Source organism: Diabrotica undecimpunctata, chromosome 2, assembly GCF_040954645.1.
Source record: "Diabrotica undecimpunctata isolate CICGRU chromosome 2, icDiaUnde3, whole genome shotgun sequence".
In the NCBI taxonomy this organism is placed as follows: Eukaryota; Metazoa; Arthropoda; class Insecta; order Coleoptera; family Chrysomelidae; genus Diabrotica; species Diabrotica undecimpunctata.
Genome location: NC_092804.1, coordinates 41,526,108 through 41,548,274, shown reverse-complemented (window position 1 = coordinate 41,548,274; position 22,167 = coordinate 41,526,108). Strand labels below are relative to the sequence as shown.

The window sequence follows — 22,167 nt, the reverse complement described above, 5'->3', positions numbered from 1 at the left end:
CAATAAAAAGCTACTTAAGAAAATATTTTTTGTTGCAAATCCAAAACAAAGCAACATCCCGTTGTTTTCTTTTATAATTTCGTAATAAAAATACGATAAATATTATTATTTTACCGTTGTACTCCCGTTAAAAAAATATATAGCAAATTTGGTCAGCTATAACCCAAAATATGCCATTTTTTCCAAGCGCTTTAATTCGAAACCGTGTTGGATTTGTTGTGGAGCGCGGCTGGCACTTCAATCGGTGCCACCCCTTTTACTCTAGCCAGAACGCAAAGCAACACTCTTGTTTAAACAATTTTTTATTATTTTCTTTACTAAAAGTTTTGTTAAAAAAAAAGACTTTTTTTATAAAATATTGGTTAATTTCAGCCATAAACTTTTTTTCCATAGGTTATTTAGTCCAGTCGTCAGAGATTTGACCCCTAAAAATCATCTAAACAAGCTGAATTATACCAAGAATATCAATTCTGAGACCCTAAAAAAAATGAAAAAAAATTTACCACTTTTACTTCCCTCTAAAACCTCCCTCGTCCTCCTATTTTTAGTAAAAACGCAAAATAATCGATTTACCAAGAATACTACGCCGTAGAAAAAAATATTTCAAATAAAAAATGTAGCTGAGATAATTTTGAACAAAAATGTTCATTAGCACTTTTTGCGTAGAATGAACCGTTCTCTCAAAAACAACGCATGAAGCGACCGGCTATTTTGAATGTTAGTTCCGCAAGCGAAATCATTGTTAAATAAAATTTGTATCAACTCGACGATAAAAAATCTATATGTTTTGATCAGAGTGTCCTACTGACAAAAATCAAAACGCGATGGGCGAAGAGGGCAGCTTTCATATGCAATTTGGTCGCAAATAAAGTCAGTTTCTATAAAGCTGTTCAATAAATAAACTTTGCGCGAATTTTGCCATTTTTTACGATTCTCTTGAGGTCAATAAAATTTATTACTTTTATTAACCGATCGTACAGAAATTTTCAATGTTAGAGACCAGTCTTTAAAACCTAAACTCTATTTTCACTATTTGGGAGAGTGAGTCATCGTTTAAAGGCGTAGAAGTGGGGAAAGACGTATGAAAATCCAGTGGCGTTCACTCACTTTTATTTCAACGTTAATTATATTATATTGTTTAAATATTATTGTTCAAAATAGGCCACAATATATTTATCTGGTTTTTACTGAAGTTTCAATCTCTATATCCAAAGTCCGTTTTCAAAGATATAAATTATGGTTATATTTATTTTATTTGTTTATTATTATATATTTATATATTCTTATAATATTTTCTTTTTTTTTCCTAACTTTAAAAACGGTCTCTGTAATAGAGATCGAAACGTCAGTAAAATAAACATGTAAATAGATGTATTGTGACTTATTTCCAACATTCTCCCTAAAAATACGGAATGCCACAAGCAAAAGCCACAAAAAAAAATAAATATTGCTATCATTTGTATATTTGAAAACGATCTCTTTATATAGAGATCGAAACGTCAGTAAATTAAACCTATGAATAAATATTTTGTGGCTTATTCCCTACTGTCTCCTAAAAATACAGAATGCCACAAACAAAAAGCTATAAAAAACAAGTAATTTTGCAGAAAGCTTACTGATGCCACCCGGTTGCCGCGGAAGTTACGCTAAAACGTCTTTTGACGTGATCCGCCCTTAAAGAGTTACACAATGAAATGTTTTTAAAACAAATTTTAAGACAGTTTCCACACCACCCGAGAGGTATGTCTTGTGGCGCGTTACTTTTTTTTTAAATGGGTGTTCGCCAAGAGCCATATTTTCCCATTAAATAAAATAAACAAAACACTTAAACAGTATAAAACAAAACAAAATAAAATCCTATAAAAGAAAATAAAATTCTATAAAAACAAAATAAAAATAATTTTGGATGTAACAAAACATTGTTCTATTCTAACACAAACACTATACACACTTACTATGTTCTTCTCGTTTTTTTTTGTTTTTGGTTTTTTTATGCTGATGTTCCTACTAAACTATTAGAAAATATTATTCGCTGTCTAAATCTGAAGATGTAGTTCTGCTATCGCTGTCATTATCTTCACCTGGTGTAATTATAATTGGCTCTAGTAAAACGTCGACATGAGTGTCAAGTTCCCACATACGATATTCTTCTGTAATTATGTGGCCTATACATTTAGCCCATTTCTCTGGAGTTACATGGAGGATTGCTTGAATCAAAAGTTCCTTAACTTCGTTTAATTTGAACGTTTTGTTATTGCGTGCTACTTCTCGTTTCACTTGCGCCCAGATAAGTTCAATGGGATTAGGTTCGCAATGATAAGGTGGTAGACGCAGAACTTTAACACCATAATCTTTTGCAGTTTCATCCACAACATATTTAAGATATTCACTTTTCCTTAACCGTGCAATGTCAAGTAGTTGAATTTTGAGCATTGATTCTTCGTATGCAATCCCCTTTTCTGTAAGCCATTCTTGAATTTCCCTTTCCGCCATGCCGTCGTCGGTAATTGTTCTAGTCTGCGGCTATGATATGGCGCATTGTCCATAACAACCACAGACCCAGATTCCAATTTTGGTAAGATTCTCTTAAACCAGCGCTCAAATACTTCAGAAGTCATTTCTTCATGATAATCACCTGTTTTTTTCGACTCAAATTGAAGCAAACCATCATCAAGGAACCCTGTATCACTTCCTATATGGGTGATGATTAAACGCCGTCCCTTTCCTGATGGAGCCTTTAATCCTGTAGACCAGCCTTCTATAAATGCTTCGCGTTTACTTTTTACATTTAAATCTTGCGAAACTTTTCCAACTGTATGACCTTCGCATCCAGTGCTGCGAATTTTTCGTATTTCTTCTAAATATTTTCTTCTCCACAGAATAATTTTATTTTTTTCTAATAGCATACTTTTTCTGTTGCGTTTTACGTATCAAAAGTTCATTTCGTGCATGGTCCTGATTAAGACCCTACGAGATATCTTGGGTAAAGAGTCATCATTTTCGAGCTCTTGAGAAATTTTTTTCAGTGTTGGAATTTCACTCCGAAAATAAAATGAATGAATTTTTCGACGTATAATATTTCTTGTCTCGTCATCCAAAACAATGCTTTTCCTACCTCTAGTTTTACCTTTTTCTTGCTTTTTATTTTCCGATGTATTTTTAAGTACACGATAAATACAGCTAACGGATACTTTTGTTAAACTGCTACAAATGTCGACCGCTTGGCTAACGTTTAATGCCATTTTTCTGCCGACAATTCCTTCATAAACGTTTCGTATCATTACCTTCTCTTCGGACGTTAACATTTTCCGTCTCTTTTGCGGCTTTTCATTCTTGGAATCAACATCAGAATTTTGCTGTCTTCTCTTGGAACAACTCGGTTTTTCGTCCATTGTATTTCAATAATCTGGATATATACTATATACAATAATTTCAAAGAATATAACTAAATATTTACTATAAAACGACAAACTATAACCCTCTTATTATCAATAACACATTTTATCAATACTACAATACAGTATTGATAAAACAGTATTGACAACAATAAGTTTACAAACTTATCACATAAAATATACTCACAAAAAACACATGCACTATTTACCCATAGAAACACCAATGTTTCCTTCGTTCATTTCTTCGGCAAAAAATAATAAAAACTAGTTTTACTGCATGTCTGGATCCGAATTGTAAAACCCAGTTCCCTCGCTAATTCCAACATTGCCAAACGATTGAAAAATAATGTTTTAAAATATCGATTTTTATTTTATAAATTTAAATACGTAACGAAACGGAACATATAAATAAAATTTATTTTATTACAAGTTTGTGCTTAATTTTTACTATTGAAAAAATCATGTTTTTTGGTATTTTTATGACGGTAATAATCGCTGCGTGGAAGAATACAGGTTTTGTATGACCATAATTATTACTTGTGAACAAGATTTGGCTACACTGTACGACAACTCCTGGTCAGTTTTTCTATAGAGAAGCACAAATAAATATACTACTTTATATATTCTGTAATTTCTTATGAGGAAACGCAAATTGCAATCGAGAAAACAGGCAGTTTTCGAGGGCCGCTGTGTACATTTTAAATTTGAGGATATTCGGCGTTTAAACTATGATATCACTCTTCTGAATTAAGGGTTTCTACTATAAAACATAAAAATTCGATTTTGATTTTTGGCAACAAATATAAAGCATTTAAAATATGACTGAAAACTCAGAATAAACTTTTACATTACAAATGATCGCACGTCACGGGAAATACCTCCAAGAAGACGCCCTTGGGTGTGATTTATAGCAGAAGTTAAGTACTTTTAAAAAACGTACTAGTGTAATTAAAAAAGAGCAGTTTTAAATGTTTTAGATCGTTTATAATCGTATAAAATAAAGTTTAAATTCAGCGTTTTTTAAGCATATTTCAAATGCTCCACATTTGTTGCCAAACTCAAAACTAAAATTTCATGCTATATGTTTTAGAGATTAGGTTCTAGTTATGTAAACTCCGTAATGCCCGGTCAATGAATACAGGGGGATACATTTTATTAATCCCATGAGAATCATAAAAAATGGTAAAAATCGCGTCACATTTATTTATTTAACGCCTTTATAAAATCCGAGTTCAACTGCAACAAAATACAAAAATTGCATACGAAAGCTGCACTTTAACTTTAAAAAAATGCTTCTTGATTTTTGTCGATAAGATACTTGGATTAAAAGATATCGAATTTTTACCGTCGAGCTGATACAAATTTTATTGGACATTGATTTCGCGCATGTAACTGACTTAAGCACTTCATTTTCTTTTCTCATGCGCTGTAGGACCTCAACGTTGGTGACATGGTCCACATGCGATATTTTTAGTATCCTCCTGTAGATCCACATCTCGAAGGTTTCAATCCGCTTTTTTTTTGGCTTGCGTCAGTGTCCAGGATTCAACTCCATAAAGTAACACTGGAAGAATATAGCACTTCATTATCCGCATTTTGGTTTCCAAACTGAGATTACTGCAGCACAGCAAGGATCTCAACTTGATAAATGTAGACCGTGTCATTTCAATTCTGGATCAAGCCTCTTGAGCGTAGTCCCATTATGAGCTGAGGGTAGTTTTGAGGTAAATAAATCTGTCGACTCTCTGGATCTCTTTGCTACCTGCCATTAGTGCCCTGGAATCTAAATTTGCAGCTGACAACCATGAATTTAGTTTTCTTAATACTCGTATTAAGGTCTAGTTCGTATGTTACGCTTACAGTTCTCACAAGGTTTAGTAAGGCTTGTGGATCATTTAGGCTGGTTGCTAGTAATATAGTGTCATCGGCGTAGAGGATATTATTGATGTATTCACCGTTTACTTGGATTCCCGTCTCTAGGTTTGTGAGGGCTTCAGAAAAAATTTCCTTAGAGTATATTATATTAAAAAGAGTTGGCGAGAGCACACAGCCTTGCCTTACTACTCGCATGATCTTCACTTGGTCGGTCAGCTGGTCTTTGACCTTGAATTGAACACGCTGGTTCCAGTATAAATTCATGATGATCTAAATGTCCTCCTCATCAAATCCTACCCTTTGTAGGGCGGCATAATTCAGCTTGATCGTATGATTTTTAGAAGTCAGTGGTATTTTGGTGTCTGACGACTGGAGTAATTATAATTAATATATGTCTTAAAGAAGAAAATAAGCCCCAGATTATTGAGAACCATTCAGTTAAATTATCTGGACCAGCCTTAGAAATTGGGTTATTTTTCAAAAAATCTTTTAAACAAATTAAATTTTGCAAGCCGATCTTTTGCACATTATTCAAACATAATAAGACCCTCAAGTTCAGGTATATTTAAAAAAAATTAATAAATAATAAAAAAGTTATTAACAATATTCAAAAACAGCGATTTTGTTGTTCATTTTGCAATAACTTTTTTGTTTGTCATTCTATTTTAAATTGGGCATATCTCATTTTGTGTATCTTTTTTTTCTGAAAAAGTTGTCAAATCACTAAATAGACAAATTTTCAAGTAATAAGCAAAATATTGAATTTAACGTTTTCATTGTTTATTTAAAAATATTTCCAATAAAATATTGATTAATCCCTAGATGATACTCTTTTTGTAATATCTTATACTACAAATTTCAATTGTCAAACCCGTCGATATAGTTGTGACAAAAAAGGTTTATCTTTTACTAATTTTATTTGAAAGGGGACAAAACAAAATGCGCGAATTATAGAGGAATTTCACTTCTAAATACGGCTATAAAACCCCCTCAAACATCATTCTTAGTAGACTAATCCCTTGTACTGAAAATCTCCTAGACGAATATCAAGCCGGTTTTAGGGCAAACAGATCAACAGTAGATTAACTATTCACGCTGAGACAACTTCTAGAAAAGGGATGGGAGTATAACAGACCCATACAAAATCTTTTCATGGACTTTTGACAGACATATGATAGCGTAGAAAGAAGCCAAGTATGGAATGACATGGCGGAGTTCTCAATACCAAAGAAACTCATTCGGATGACCAAAGTCTGTATGGAGGGTGGAATATCTAAAGTACGTGTAAATAATGTAAAAACTGTCTGGCAGCTTTGAAATCAAAAGTGGACTCAAACAGGATGATGCGTTATCTCCACTACTTTTTAACCTTGTATTAAATAAAAGACATAATCCAATCTGGAAATCACTGTCTATTCACACTGGATAAGCTCATAAAATCAAAAAATCTTACAAGAAGTTCAAAGATCAAAATCTATAAATCCATCGTCGGACCTGTAATAACATACGGATGCGAAACGTGGACCATGACCAAAGCAAACGAAGAAAAGCTGAGACGCTTTGAACGAAAAAAATTTTCGGACCTCATCATGACATCACTACATCATAAGATCAGAACCAATATCGAATTAAAAGCACTCTACAATAACGCCGATATTGTCCAAGAAATTAAATCACAGCGACTAAGATGGACAGGCTACGTGCACAGACGGCATAACGAGAGACTTGTAAAACTGGTATGAGAGGAGATTCCCACAGGCAAAAGACCACTCGGATGTCCCAGAATGCCATGGAGAGATAACATCCAAGCAGATCTCCGGAAAATAAACATAACATTTGACCCTAGGTTGATGGAAGACCGAACAAATTAGAAACAATTATACAGTCAGCCAAGAACCACCTAGGGTTGTAGCGCTACGTGATGATGATGAATTTTATTTGACTATAGATATATATTTTTACACTTTACTTGGATTTATCTTTTAACTGCCATGCGAATGTCTGTTATTTTAATTATTACTGTTGTAGATCATATCATTTCTGTAGACCTAAATCAAAAACGTCAGAAAACACTCTTCCAGGCATAACAACAAAAATAATTAAGAGAACACGTTGTTTTTTTATATCATAAATATTTTAAAGATCTTTATTTTTAAACATTTCCTTATTAGGGAATGAGTAGATTATATTTTACCATATTTTTCAAGCTTAAATAATATTTATTGACTAATATTTTACATAATTCTCTCCTATTGTACGTTGAATTAAAAATGTATCGATTTTTTCATTTACTTATCTTTTTTTTTCAGTGGTAATTGCGAACGGAGAAGGAGAGAACAGAGGGGTAAGTGTTATTTAATTCCTCTTTTAAATTTATTATCGGAATTGGTTTTCGACCGGTTTGGTTAATACCATAAATACAATTTTATCTCCAGATATAAGTAGATAATTTAATGCAATGATACAATGGGTTTAGTCGATTCAGTTTAAATAAATGATGGCTTTTTATTTGTAATTGATAATTCTTTTAATGACTGGTTAAATGTTTTATGCTTATAAAATAATAGTCAACAATTTTGTTTCTGATTGACGCTGTATTTAACTGCATAATTTAAAAAATTTCCGTCTGTTTTATTTCCTTGTCGACCCCATTAACAGACGTACTTATTTCAATGTATTGTTGAGTAGGTATTTTTACGCGCTTTCCTCTTTCTTTTTCCTCACGTGAAAACAATTTTGAATAGCCATATTACATTACGAGCCTAGAAACGCAATAACACACAATACTCTAATAGGAGGAATGATATTATAGAGAAAAAAATAAGAGAATAAATGTGTTATAAATAAAACAAAGTTTATTGTGTAAACGGTTTATTTTAGAGTGGAATAGAAATATGCTTTATTGTCACTGAAAATTGCACAACTTTATGGACAAAACTTACAAAAAGTCAAAAAATCGGTTGCCTGTAAAGTCGGTTTTACGGGCGAAGATTTTACGTGACAACGTCTTTTTCTCGGTAGAATATTTATTGATATGAATATTATTAAATTGCACAATAGTTGTTTGCAGTTGAAACGCGCTGTTTCTTCTCAATCGACTGAATTACGATTGATTGCAGAGTGATTTAAACTAATAATTTACTTAACACTATCAACATTTGTCAATAGTATGACATAACCTATAAACTCAGTTTCTCAACTTTTGTGTCAATCTAACAATTAATCAATCAATCATAGTTTACGATAATGAAATATTAGTGTACAATTATTTACCTTTATTGTTGTAGTTGTTGTAAATGACGAATCTAAGCACTCCACATTTTCACTACAGACACAGCTGACGATACTTTAACCACACGTGTGAACTTGTATTATGACGCTTTCTCGGTTTTCCAACGCCAAGAACGCTCGAGAAAGACAGAGACACAAGCACGCACCAATTCAACGCGCCTAATTCTCTAGTGCTGCGCGCGCAGCGGACCGATCATGTTTGAGTGGGAGAGGGACGCAAGGCATTCGCCGGTCCGGCGGGCCTCTCTCTCGTTCGGTGACTCATCGTAACAGACGTGAGCGGGAGTTACACTTTTTCATGAGTGACTCCGAGCCACAACCTAATTTAAGACGTTGTCACGTCAAAAAATAACAATAACAATTAAAATTTACTAAAATTACAGAAATCGTCAGTATCACAGAATCACAAAATAAAAGGATAATAAAATATACAATCCATTGCAAAATTTAACTACACTGCAAATTGCGTAATAAAATCTTACGAACTAGTTTACAAATAAGTTTAAGTAGCTGCATGTGATACCCAAATACATAAAAAATACTTTAGTTGCTTGTACCTAAACGTACTGTAATTTCTTAGTTATTCGTTAAGAAACTCTTCCACCGAATAATATGGTCTTTCAGATAGATAGGCTTTTGTCAATTTACGGATCTTAAGGAAAGAAGACGGGATCGGTAAATACACATCAAAGCTTGAATTTCTGGTGGAGTAGTCATGATTAGGTCTTGCTGGAAAAACATGTAGGTGTTTGATTTTTGAAGTAGCTTCTGTAATGTGTTATTCTACTGAGGCCAAAAACATATTGTATTGCTCTTTTTTGTAATTTAAAAATAACATTAGATTGGGCAACTGTACTAGAACCCAAAAAAGGAAGGCCATATCGAAGATGAGACTCGAACAAAGAGAAATATGATATTTTGGAAGATGCTAAATTAATTTCCTTCAAAACAGATCTTATTGCATAGCAGGCTGATGCTGGTTAGCTTTGTTGGGCTTACTTAACAAATCGATATAAAGCGACCATTTAAGGTTGCTGTCTATAAAAATACCAAGATATATTCGGTGGCAAAGACATTGGTAGTAAATTTCTTGATGTACAGTAGTGAACGCATATTCTTGGCTGATATGCGGATACCCTTGGTAGTCCAAGGTTTGTGATGTTTTGACTTTTATTTTTAATTAAAAATGACTTATTAAGAATACAGACATGCTTATCTAAAAAATTTCTGAAATTATAGTCCACGTCCACAGAGGGAAAGTGCCATCCAGAAGTCAAGTACAAATTTTGGAATTTGCGAAAGTTCTGGGCTGAAAAAATCCTACCTAAACGTTGCGTTTTCGAGGATTGTTTATTAAAAATGTCAAACTTGGTATATACTGCTTCATGGTCAGAGAGTCTCAGACTAATAATTGTAGAACGTACATCAAGGGGGTGAGAAATCTGAGACAATATAATCAATTATCGTAGATGTTGTTTTAGTTATTCTTGTAGGAGAATTAACGTGCATTGTGAAACCATACGATTCGAATATATCGATCAATGATACTTGGGTAGCACAAGCAACAGCGTAATTAATAATATCCAAGTCACCGCATAGAATCTCTGCTTTTATTGTGCAGATCGTCTAACAAATTTAACAGGCTCTGAAAAAATAGTGAATTCTCTTCAGTTTGAATGTTCTTACACAAAGATGACTAGACGTTAATCAGGAAGTACATGCATGTTTTATCGATTTTAAAAAAGCGTTTGACAGAGTATGCCATGATAAGCTAAGAGACATTCTTGAAAGAAAGGACATAGATAATAAAGATCTGCGAATAATTCTCAATCTATATTGGAATCAGAAAGCTAAAATCAAAATAGAAAATGAGATATCACAAGCAATAGAAATACGTAGAGGAGTACGACAGAGATGCATTTTGTCACCGCTGCTATTTAATGTTTATATTGAAAGCATCTGCCAGGAAACACTTTTGCAAGCAAACGAAGGAATCGTAATCAATGGAGAGGTTGTAAATAATATTCGATACGCAGAGGACACTGTACTAGTCGCAAGAACAGTAGAAGAATTACAACGATTACTTACAAATATAAATATTGCCTGCAACAATTACGACATACGTATCAACATCAAAAAAACCAAGTATATGTTCTTCAGTAAGAACATGACACAACCAGCACATATTAGTATAAACGGCATTCAAATTAAAAAAGTATCAAGTTACAAATACTTGGGTACTTCAATAAACGAAACTGGAGACCAAAACTATGAAATAAAACGACGTATCGAAATTGCTGGGGCCACTTTCATAAAGATGAGGAAATTCTTCTGCAACAGAGATATAAGCATCTCTCTCCGATTAAGAATGCTAAGGGGCTACGTATTTAATACGCTAACACGATAAGTTGGGTTAAAAGAGTTACAGACTTGGAAGTAATGCAAAGGACCCAGAAATTTTGTCAACGATCAAACAAAGAAAACTCCGATATTTGGGTCACCTGATGAGAGGACATAAATACGGATTACTTTAAAATATAATGCAAGAAAAAATAGAAGAAAAACGGAATCCAGGCCGTAGAAGAATGTCATGGTTGCGTAATTTCAGAGAATGGTTTGGCTGTACCACTAATGAACTTTTTAGGTCAGCTGTAAACAAGATCAGGATAGCCTTGATGATTTCCAATCTCCGATAGGAGTGACACAAGAAGAAGAAGAAGAAAAAATAGTTCCGTAGAAGAGTCAGGTGATCTATAAATGCAGAGAATGTATAGATTAAGATTCTTGTTATAAACCAATGAAAACTCAAAAAAGGATTCATTCAACAGAAAGTCATATTTTGTTATAGGAGAGAAATTATTATTTGTAGAAAGAATTAGGGTGCCACCATGAGCTGAACTTGGACGATCATACCTAGCAATTGTGGTATATTTTTCTACAAAAAAAGGCTAGTTAACTTTAAGTCAGTGTTCGGTAACCGCAATTATCGAGGGAAATCCTAATTCCGCTAGAAACAAAAATAATTCAGCTATTTTATATCTTATAGAACAAATATTAATCAGAACCATTTTAAAGTTGTCATCATCATTATTCAACGGAATAGTAGTTTCGGTGACTTTCTTTTGATTTTTGTAGGTGAATAATTCTTTCCAAAGTGAAAAAGGACCTAAAAGCAGCAATATCAGCTTCCACCTCAGTTTTACCAATTCCATAGGCATCATATAAATAAAAATAAATATAATTTGATAGTAAATTTATTTATTATATAAACAAATAAGATATTTAAAAATAATAATTGTATTTATATGAAACTATTTTAAAACGAGAAGTGCTATAAAAATTTAAACAACTGATTTAATATTATTATTAATTGGAAGACATTTATGACTTTTAAATTTTGACAATAGTTACGAATCGAATTTTTTATTGACATATATTCTTTTAATTTTTTATTTCTCATTTAATTTCTGTATTTTGTTAGTTATTTTTCATGCAGTTTGTAATTTAAACCAGCTTAGAATAAATATGTGATGACTAGGAACGAATTGATCGAGAGTACTGAGTCGATATGAAGAACCGCTATTTTATGACGCTACCCGTGACGCCTTCTCGTAGCGCTAGTTTCGTGACGCTAGCCTTAGCATTTTACTATAGAGAAAAATGACATCTAACGCCATTATAGAGGCTTCGCTTTAATAAAGAATAATACTAACATGTTAAACACTGCGATGTATGTACTTTTGTATTTGAATTTCGATAAGTGAATTTAATTAAACATAGGTATATGTACTTAATAAACGTCGAGTACTATTTCTTATATAATTGTAACACTAATTCCCCACAATTTCTTACAATAAAATGAAATTAAGCTTTTACTCTTCCTTTCAACGTTGCTAGTGCACTATATTGCAAGTAATCAATCTTAATTCCGTTCTTACAAAAAATTGTGCAGCAGAATTATTGTTGCTTAGCTCTTCCCAGTGACTTTCGTTCTTTGAACTAATTGCTAAACGCCTTATATAAATGCGATTATGGAACGGGAAAATCTCAGTGGATTTAATCAGGGCAAGCAGAAAGAAGAGTAAAAAACAATGAGTAGTTTAACATAGAAAATCAATGAATAATCTTATTTAGTTTTAGTTTTTGTATTGTGAGATCCAGTAAATTAAATTAAATAATTAAAAATAACAAGAGAACGTATTTTCGTTAATGAAAAATAAAAGATTATTAACAAAATAATAAAAAAATTTTAATGAATTAAAAAGAATCTTCTTATGTTTAACTTCTTCTGTGGAGGTTACTTATTAACATGGCAATTTACAATTTCAAAACTTCTGCACGGAATAATTCGACCAATCTTTCCTTGTGTTATAGGCTGTAGGAACTCATTCTTGTGCCTTTAGGAACGTAATTAAGAAACTTAAGTTTTTTTTATAGTAAATTCACATTCAATTTTCAGTATTCTTAGCACTGTGTGTCTTGTGATTATCTGCTTAAGACACTCTGAGAAAGCGTCTGTAGACCCATACTTCAAAGGCCACTTTTTAAGACGTTCATTATTTAAATTTTTCAGATTTCCACACTGTATAGGAATGTGAAAAAAACGTAACACCTAAGCATTCTGATTCATTGAAAAACACATTTTCCCATGTGTTATTTCCATTATTTCTTGTCTGTTTTGATAAGTAAAATTTCAACATTCAATCAAAAATAGTCAATCATATAAGGTTTTATGTATGTATGTAATAGTCTATCACATAATGTATATTCAATGTTAATCAATGTTCAATATTCAGGACTAATGGATCCCTTTCAGTCTGCCCGCGTACAAGGTCACAGACATGTCACGAGACGCTTGCTCTATTTGACTCAACTAGATATAGCATCCAAGTATTCGTTTCTCCAGTTAATAACTCGAGGGGAATCCATAATTAATGATTGCTTATTAATTTTCTTGTATCGAAAACAAATGTGATTCAAAAGTCTTGATAAAGAAAGGCGAATATGTAATAGAATAGTCTTTAACAAGTTGGTCTCAGCGTCTTCTTCATTTACTGCTTTATATGTAAAAAAGTCACTCCGCTTTTCACGTGGTTAAATTTTATTTGTAACAATTTTCCAAACTGTTGTATATGACATCCTTGTCAATCTAGATGTTTTTAAACTGTTTGTTCGGGCTGTTAGGCCGTTGTCTTCTGAGATTAGTTCTCGACGTTTCGCCAACACTAGGGGTTGGCATCTTCTGGAGATGTTACTGCTTCGCTTGTAAGCTGAAACTGACGCTGCGTTTATGTATATACTGAGGCCATATATTTTCTATATTTTCTACTCCCCTTCACTGGTTTCGGCGTGAGGGGACGTGTCGTCGTTTGTAGTAGCTTTTCTTTATTCGTGTTTGGCGGGAAGGGTGTTTGTGGATTTTAATATTGGTATCCATGTCTTGTTAATATTCAGGCCTTTTTCTATCCGATTAAAATTATTTGGGTGCTTATATATCCTTCCGATACAACCGTGGGTAGTACTGTGATGTTTTATCCAGCATCTGCGTTTCTTCAAACAGTATCCGATGTTCTCCGCTTATTAAAGCGTATTTGGCAACGGCAGATTTGTCGATATGTCCTAAACGACAATGGCTTTTATGTTCGTTTATCCTTGTGTTTGTGTGTCTTTTCGTGGTTCCCACATATACCATTCCACATGTGCATGGCATTCGTTATACTCCGGCCGTTGCTAACGGGTCGCTTTTGTCCTTCACCGATCTTAAACCGTCCTTGATGCCTTGAGCTGTAACCAAACGACTCTTTCAGGGTCTTTAACCAGGAAACGCGTCCTATTCCTACGCTTCTCCTAGCCTCTACTTTTCCTTAATTGATGAGTCTTAAGATGTTGTATCTTTCGGACTAAAATGGAGGTGGGCAGGACATATAGCCAGAATGACAGATGGGCGATGGACAAAGAGGTTATTGGAATGGAGGCCAAGGGAAGACAAGAGAAGCGTCGGTCGACCACCTACAAGATGGACTGACGATTTAAGAAGACTCAATAAAAACTGGATAAGAGCGGCGCAAGATAGACGGGGTTGGAAACATGAGGAAGAGGCCTATGTTCAGCAGTGGACTCTTGAGGCTGGATGATGATGATGATGATCTTTCGCTTCTCATCACATGTCCGAGATATTGCAATTTCCTTTCTTTTATTGTATTTTCCATTTCCCTCTCTCTGCCTATTCTCCGTAACACTTCTGTATTCGTGACTCTATCTACGTTTTAACACTTAGTATTTCCGAATTAGATATTTTGTTTACACGGTTTATATGCTTTCCTCTGTTGTCTCTTTTTGACACTAGATTTTCTTCTATCTCCTTGCAAACAATGTTATTTACTCTGCCATTAGAAGCTTAAAGTCCATGGATAGTTAAAAACTCTGTTAACCAGACACGTGAGTTTCACATTACCATTAATGGAGTAGACTGCATTGCTCTTTCTACGTGAGTCTTGATGTTTTTGCTTCTTTCTGTAGGACCTTTTCTTCTTAACAATATCTATACATCCGAATAAGTACCTATTCTGTAATTCCCATGAACCATGGTTACAAAATTCGTTAAAAATAATGCTCTCGTGGCCCTTTTCCCTACACTTATTAGTGCAACTGCAAGGCGGTCCCAATTCTCGACCAGGCACATTTTTTTCTTTTTATCTCTTACATATGGTTGCTCTAAATTTCGTCGAATTTTTCTTTTTGATCTTAAATAAGAGTGTTTATTTCTTTATCTCCTTCGACTTGTTGGAGTTTTGTCGGGTGTCTTTGGTTTTGTCCTTTTTCTTGATGGACATTGTTCATTATCCTACAACAAAGTGCAATAATATAACAAGCCATGTCACAAGCTACTACAATCATAATTTAATCTCGAAAGGTAATAATATGCAAGCCACATTTAATAAAACAATTACATAACGGTGTATTTTTATCACTTGAGTTACTTCTAGATTGTACATAGCCAGAATCATGGTCACTGTCATCAAACGTCGACTCAACTTCAATATTTTTCTTGCTAGAATCGTCAAACCTCACAGAAATATCCGAATCGCTTCCGGCCATATTCGCCATTTTGATGTGACTTCGTGTGTCATTATGTCGAGTAGATACATCGAGTTAGAATCTAACATAGTAAGACAAATTAGACCTATGCAATAGTGTAACCATAGGTTTATCGCGCCATCTATTGACGAAGGGGTGAAATAATTTTTTAGTGGCTTGCTATAGTATTAACTCGTTTTGAACTCATGTGTGGCTCGTCATTCTTTCACATTAAGCCCTTTAATTAGTCTACAGCAAAATATTTTTAATACCAAGATAATTGTGTCATTAATTTAATTTTAATAATTTATTTGGACTGGCGTTAACGAGTCATGATTCTGTAAATAAGTCCGGTCCTAGTAAACTGTTTCAAAACGCACAAAGCGGTCGGTTTAGTATTTTCACCCGTCGCAAAGATAATTGAGCGATTAGTAACAACAACAGGTGTAAATTTCTTATAAGTTGACGAAGACTATAACTTCATAAGCAAAAATTAAGTGGTGTAATATATAGAGGTCCTAGGGGCCACTTCATTGTTCTTCGTCTACCAATATATTTCCTAAAAAAACATCTGTTTAAAAACTTCCTTTCCGCACTTTTCACTTCCTGTCGAACAGGAAGTGAAAAGTGCGGAAGTGCACCGTCCTATTGAAATAATATGTTTTCATTTGGTTAATTACGATCATTTTCATTTCAAAAATACCTGGAAAGGCGGATATCAGTTCATTTTATAAAAAATCAACATCTCTTTGCTTCATAAGAGGCTTATCGAAGAATAAATGACATATATATATATATATATATATATATATATATGTCATATATATATATATATATATATATATATATATATATATATATATATATATATATATTTATATATGTTCGGATAAGTTTCCGCGGTCAGATAAATCAAAATTACTGAGTTCTCGGGAAGAACCGCGTTGAGAATTTAAAACCTCGACGTTTCGGCACCCATTTTGGAGCCATTATCAAGAGTGATACGGTTCGGTTCGAGTTCGGGGTCTCAATCTGCCTACTCCCCTCACTCGAGACGTCAAATCTCAAACCCACCTGCTGGTTACGGTACGTTGATGACACCTTTGTCATTTGTCCCCATGGTACAGACACATTAGATCTCTTCCTCTTCCACCTAAATGGAATACATCCCAGCATTCAATTTACGATGGAAGTTGAGTCTGAAGCGTCTTTGCCAGTCCTTGATGTTCTTATTCAGAAAATCTACCTCACAGTTTTTCCTATTCCGTGTACCGGAAACCCACTCATACAAACCGCTATCTCAATGCCCAGTCACATCATCACCCCGCCCAACTTAATTCAGTCATCAGCACTCTTATTTCCCGTTCCATAAGACTTAGCGACAACAATCACAGGTCATCCGAAATCAATTCAATAAGACAAACACTCCTACAAAACGGCTACCACAAATCCCAAATCAATAGAAGCATTCAAAAACTTCTAAACTCCATTCCATCCAAAAAAGAAACCTTGCCGCCGGATCAACCCAAAATCTTTCTACCTTTCATTAAAGGTGTCACTGACAAGATCAGTAGAACTCTTACCCCTCTTAATATCAAAACCATCTTCACCACTCACTCCAAATTGTCCAATCTCGTCAGATCCGTAAAAGACCAAATCCCCAATGAAGACCATGGTGTCTACGAGATACCTTGTTCCAGTTGCGCACGTACATACGTAGGACAGACAAACAGACGAATCCATAACCGTATTTACGAACATTCTCTATCAGTCAAACATTCCGATACCACGTCAGCCCTAGCCCAACATCATATTCAGACAGGCCACAAAATAGATTTCGAAAAAGCAAAAACCATCGTTCCCATCCGCTCATTAAAAGCGAGAATCATTCGTGAAGCTATCGAAATTGAAAAACGGCCTAACAGCTTGAAACACACGCGATAACGCGAAACGATTGCCGGCCACATGGCGACCCCTGCTTCAGCGACCTCCCGCCCACACCGCTCAGGGCACGTCAGTTCAGACCACGTCAGCGCATACCGTTCCCGCGCATACAGCGAGTATAAAGGCAGCCACACAGGGTAAGACCGGTTGTCACTCGACACTGAGGAGTAGGCAGATTGAGACCTCAGTGCCGAGAGACAGTTCTTGCAATATAGAACACAATGCTGGTACGTCTCGAGTGAGGGGAGTAGGCAGATTGAGACCACGAACTCACCGTATCACTCTTGATAATGGCTCCAAAATGGGTGCCAAACGTCGAGTTTTAAATTCTCAACGCGGTTCTTCCCGAGAACTCAGTAATTTTCATATATATATATATATATATATATATATATATATATATATATATATATATATATATATATATATATATATATGTATATATACATATACATATATTGTATTCTTGACTATCCAATGATGATTCTCTTTACTTCAATATGTTTTTATTTTAGTTTTGGTAAGTTAATGTAAACAGAAGCTTGCTTTATAATTTTAAAGATTATATAAATCTTACATTACTTCGCAAAACTGCATTTGTCTATTTGGATTATCATTATTGATTATGTAGTCATTATTAATTTTGTAGTCTTTTTCTAAAACACGTAAAAGGTAAAAGAGACAAATATTTGCATCAGCTGCAATTTCCTTGAATTAATTTAAGAATTTTCTGCTAAACTAAATTTTAATTTATTCGTGAGTTCTTTGTTTATGAAATGTAACTTTATCCATATTCAGCTACTAAAATTCGTCAAAAAGAATCATAGCTTTCTCGAATCTTCTCGTAGATTATTTTCATTAAGTATAGTATTTATAGAGAGATAAACGAAACAATCAGAAAATGACTTCAAACAAACGTCAAACAATTAAAATGTTGGATATAACATTAAATTTCTCTCCATTTTGCTGTAGGATTCGCCCGACTTTGCGCAACTGAAAGGGCAACTCTATAACGAATATCTTGAATGAACTAATAGCCTAAATGAATAAATAAGTAAATTCTACGGAATCAGCTTTTCAGTTAGCAAAACGAGAATTATTCCGAGCAATTTTACTTTTCGTACAGTTAACAAAGAACTTTGTAGGGTAAATAATATATCAGCTCCTTGATAGTCCGAGCCATTTTTCAAAATTGGATATTTTTATTCCAAAAACTAAGCAAAAAAACACAAGAAAGACGCCCTTTTTCTTTTTGTCCCATAACTTTTTCCATGGGAAATTTTTAAACTGTAAACTCTCAAAACCTGGTAGAGCATTTGATCTCTAATATGTTGTATGAAGCGTCTATGGGTAAATTTGATCGGCCATTACAATGGTATCAAGATTGGCATGAACCTTTGGCCCATAACAACACAGCATCATATTATTAAGATCACCAGAGCCGTAACTCACCATGTACCTATACTTCTGTAGCATCACCTCAACAACACGCATCCTATGCCATCATCAAATACCTCATGTTATGAAAATAAATATCTTACCCAAACAGAGACATACAACATGACATCCTCAAAAGAGAAACAGTCTTGTAAACGGTGTTAAACCTCCGGTGTAAACGTAACTTAATATATTTACTATTTAATAAGTTTTTTCTATCGAATTTTCCTGAATATTTTTATTTCGTCCATAAATAATATAAAAAACATAAGTAATTAAAGCTCTTCGTATTCTAAATCTTAAACTTTTATTTCCGAGTCAAAGCACGGTTCAAATTATAAAGCGAATGAAACAAACCTCGAAATTAATAATTAAAACTTTTAATACAGAAATTTCTTTTTTGAGTATATTATAATTTACTTTTATAAGTAATATATCATGTGCTTTTAAAAATATTCTCTGGCAAAGTACAAAGCTTGCAGCTATGCATATTATTTCCTTTTCACAATTTTATATAAATTATTTTTTGAGGTACAAACATCGCAGTGACCTCATTCATTCCTTGCCTGATAAATAGAAAATTTATAATTTAATTTTTATTTAAATTCCTGCAGTATTTTTGTATAATTACTATTAGACTAGATAAATTAGCAAATAGACTCCCGAATTTATTAATAGGTTTCCACATTGTCAAGAGGTGAACAGTGAACGGAGGTAAACATTGAATTTGTAAAATTATTGTTATTATGTATATATATATATATATATATATATATATATATATATATATATTCATTAAATTTTTATGTTTTATGTATTAGTTTGTGACTGGCTAAATATCACCTAAAGTATAATTTCACTATTTGAGAGAGTGAGTCATCGTTTAAAGGCCCAGAAATGCGGAAAGCCGTTTGGAAATCCAGTGACGTACACTTACTTTTATTTTAACGTTAATTATATTTTATTTTTCAAATATTAATGTTCGAAATAGGCCACAATATATTTATTTACAAGTTTTTACTGACGTTTCGATCTCTATATCCAAAGACCGCTTTCAATGATATAAATGATAGTTATATTTATTTTATTTGTTTATTATTAGATATTTTTATAATCTTATATTGTTTATTTTCTTTTTTTTCTATCTTTAAAAACGGAATAGAGATCGAAACGTCAATGTATTAAACATGTAAATAGATATATTGTGGCTTATGTCCAACCTTCTCCCTAAAAATACAGAATGCCACAAACAAGCAGCGATAGAAAAATAAATATATCTGTCATTTGTATGTTTGAAAACGGTCTCTTTATAGAGATCGAAACGTCCGTAAATTAAACATTTGAATAAATATATTGTGGCTTATTCCCAACATTATTTCTAAAAATACAGAACGACAAGCGAAAAGCCATAGAAAATAAATAGTACTATCATTTGTATAATTGAAAACGGTCTTTTGGATATAGAGATCGAAACGTCAATAAATAAACATATGAATAAATATTTTGTGGCTCATTCCCTACATTCCCCTAAAAATACAGAATGCCACAAACAAAAAGCTATAAAAAAGAAGTAATTTTGCAGAAAGTTTACTGATACCAACCGGCTGTCGCGGAAGTTACGCTAAAACGTCTTTTGACGTGACCCGTCCTTAAAGAGTTACACAATGAAATTTTTTTAAAACAAATTTTAAGACAGTTTCCACACCACCCCAGAGGTATGTCTTGTGGCGCGATACTTTTTTTAAATGGGTGTTCGTCAAGAGCCATATTGTCTTATTAAATAAAATGAACAAAACACTTAAACAGTATAAAACAAAACAAAATAAAATCCTATAAAACAAAATAAAATTCTATAAAAACAAAATAAAAATAATGTTTGATGTGTTTAAACACAAACACTATACAAACTTACTATGTTCTTCTCGTTTTTTTTTGTTTTTGGTTTTTTTTATGCTGATGTTCTTACTAAACTATTAGAAAATATTATTCGCTGTCTAAACCTGAAGATGCAGTGCTGCTATCGCTGAAATTATCTTCACCACCTCGTGTAATTATAATTGGCTCTAGTAAAACTTTGATATGAGTGTCAAGTTCCCACATACGATGTTCTTCTTTAATTATGTGGCCTATACATTTAGCACATTTCTCTGGAGTTACATGAAGGATTGCTTGAATCAAAAGTTTCTTAATTTCGTTTAATTTGAACGTTTTGTTATTGCGTGCTACTTCTCCTTTCACTTGCTCCCAGATAAGTTCAATGGGATTAAGTTCGCAATGATAAGGTGGAGACGCAGAACTTTGACACCATAATCTTTTGCAGTTTTATCTACAGCATATTTAAGATATTCAATTTTCCTTAACCGTGCAATGTCAAGTAGCTAAATTGTGAGCATTGATTCTTCGTATGCAATCCCCTTTTCTGTAAGCCATTCTTGAATCCTCTCTTTCAATTTCTTTAATAATCACCTGTTTTTTCGACTCAAATTAAAGAAAACCATCGTCAAGAAACCCTTTATCACTTCCTATATGGGTGACGATTAAACGCCGTCCCTTTCCTGATGGAGCTTTTAATCCTGTATATCAGCCTTCTATAAATGCTTCACGTTTACTTTTGACATTTAAATCTTGCCAAACTTTTCCAACTGTATGACCTTTTCCAACTTTGGTTAATCCAGGTTTCATCCAAATAACATATTTTGCGTCCAGTGCTGCGAATTTTGAGTATTTCTTCTAAATATTTTCTTCTCCGCACAATAATTTTATTTTTTTCTAATAGCATACTTTTTCTGTTGAGTTTTACATATCGAAAGTTCATTTCACGCATGGTCCTGGTTAAGACTCTACGAGATATCTTGGGTAAGGAGTCATCGTTTTCGAGCTCTTGGGAAATATTTTTCAGTGTTGGAATTTTACTCCGAAAATAACATGAATGAATTTTTCATGTTAATTCAACCGATTTTCTTACAAAACAATCCACGTTCTTTTGAATCAAGTTTGCTTCTGATCCTTAAGATCTCCCAGAATTCTTCTTCTTCTTCTTGATGTGCCTATCCGTTACGAATGTTTTATTGAACCAGATTCTGAGGTTCTTTAACCAAGATGTTCTTCTTCTTCCTGGACCCTGTTTTCCAGATATTTTTCCTTGCAG

General features: G+C 33.5%; 1 protein-coding gene across 1 annotated transcript in view; it reads left to right on the top strand.

Annotated features, from left to right (window-relative positions):
* Positions 1-7,444: 7,444 nt before the first annotated feature.
* The window catches only part of LOC140433654 (uncharacterized), a 549,811-nt gene continuing 535,088 nt past the window's right edge, over positions 7,445-22,167 (top strand). The window contains exons 1-2 of the mRNA XM_072521634.1: positions 7,445-7,448; positions 7,580-7,614. Coding sequence (XP_072377735.1) covers positions 7,445-7,448; positions 7,580-7,614 — 39 coding nt within the window. The remainder of the gene's footprint in view (positions 7,449-7,579; positions 7,615-22,167) is intronic.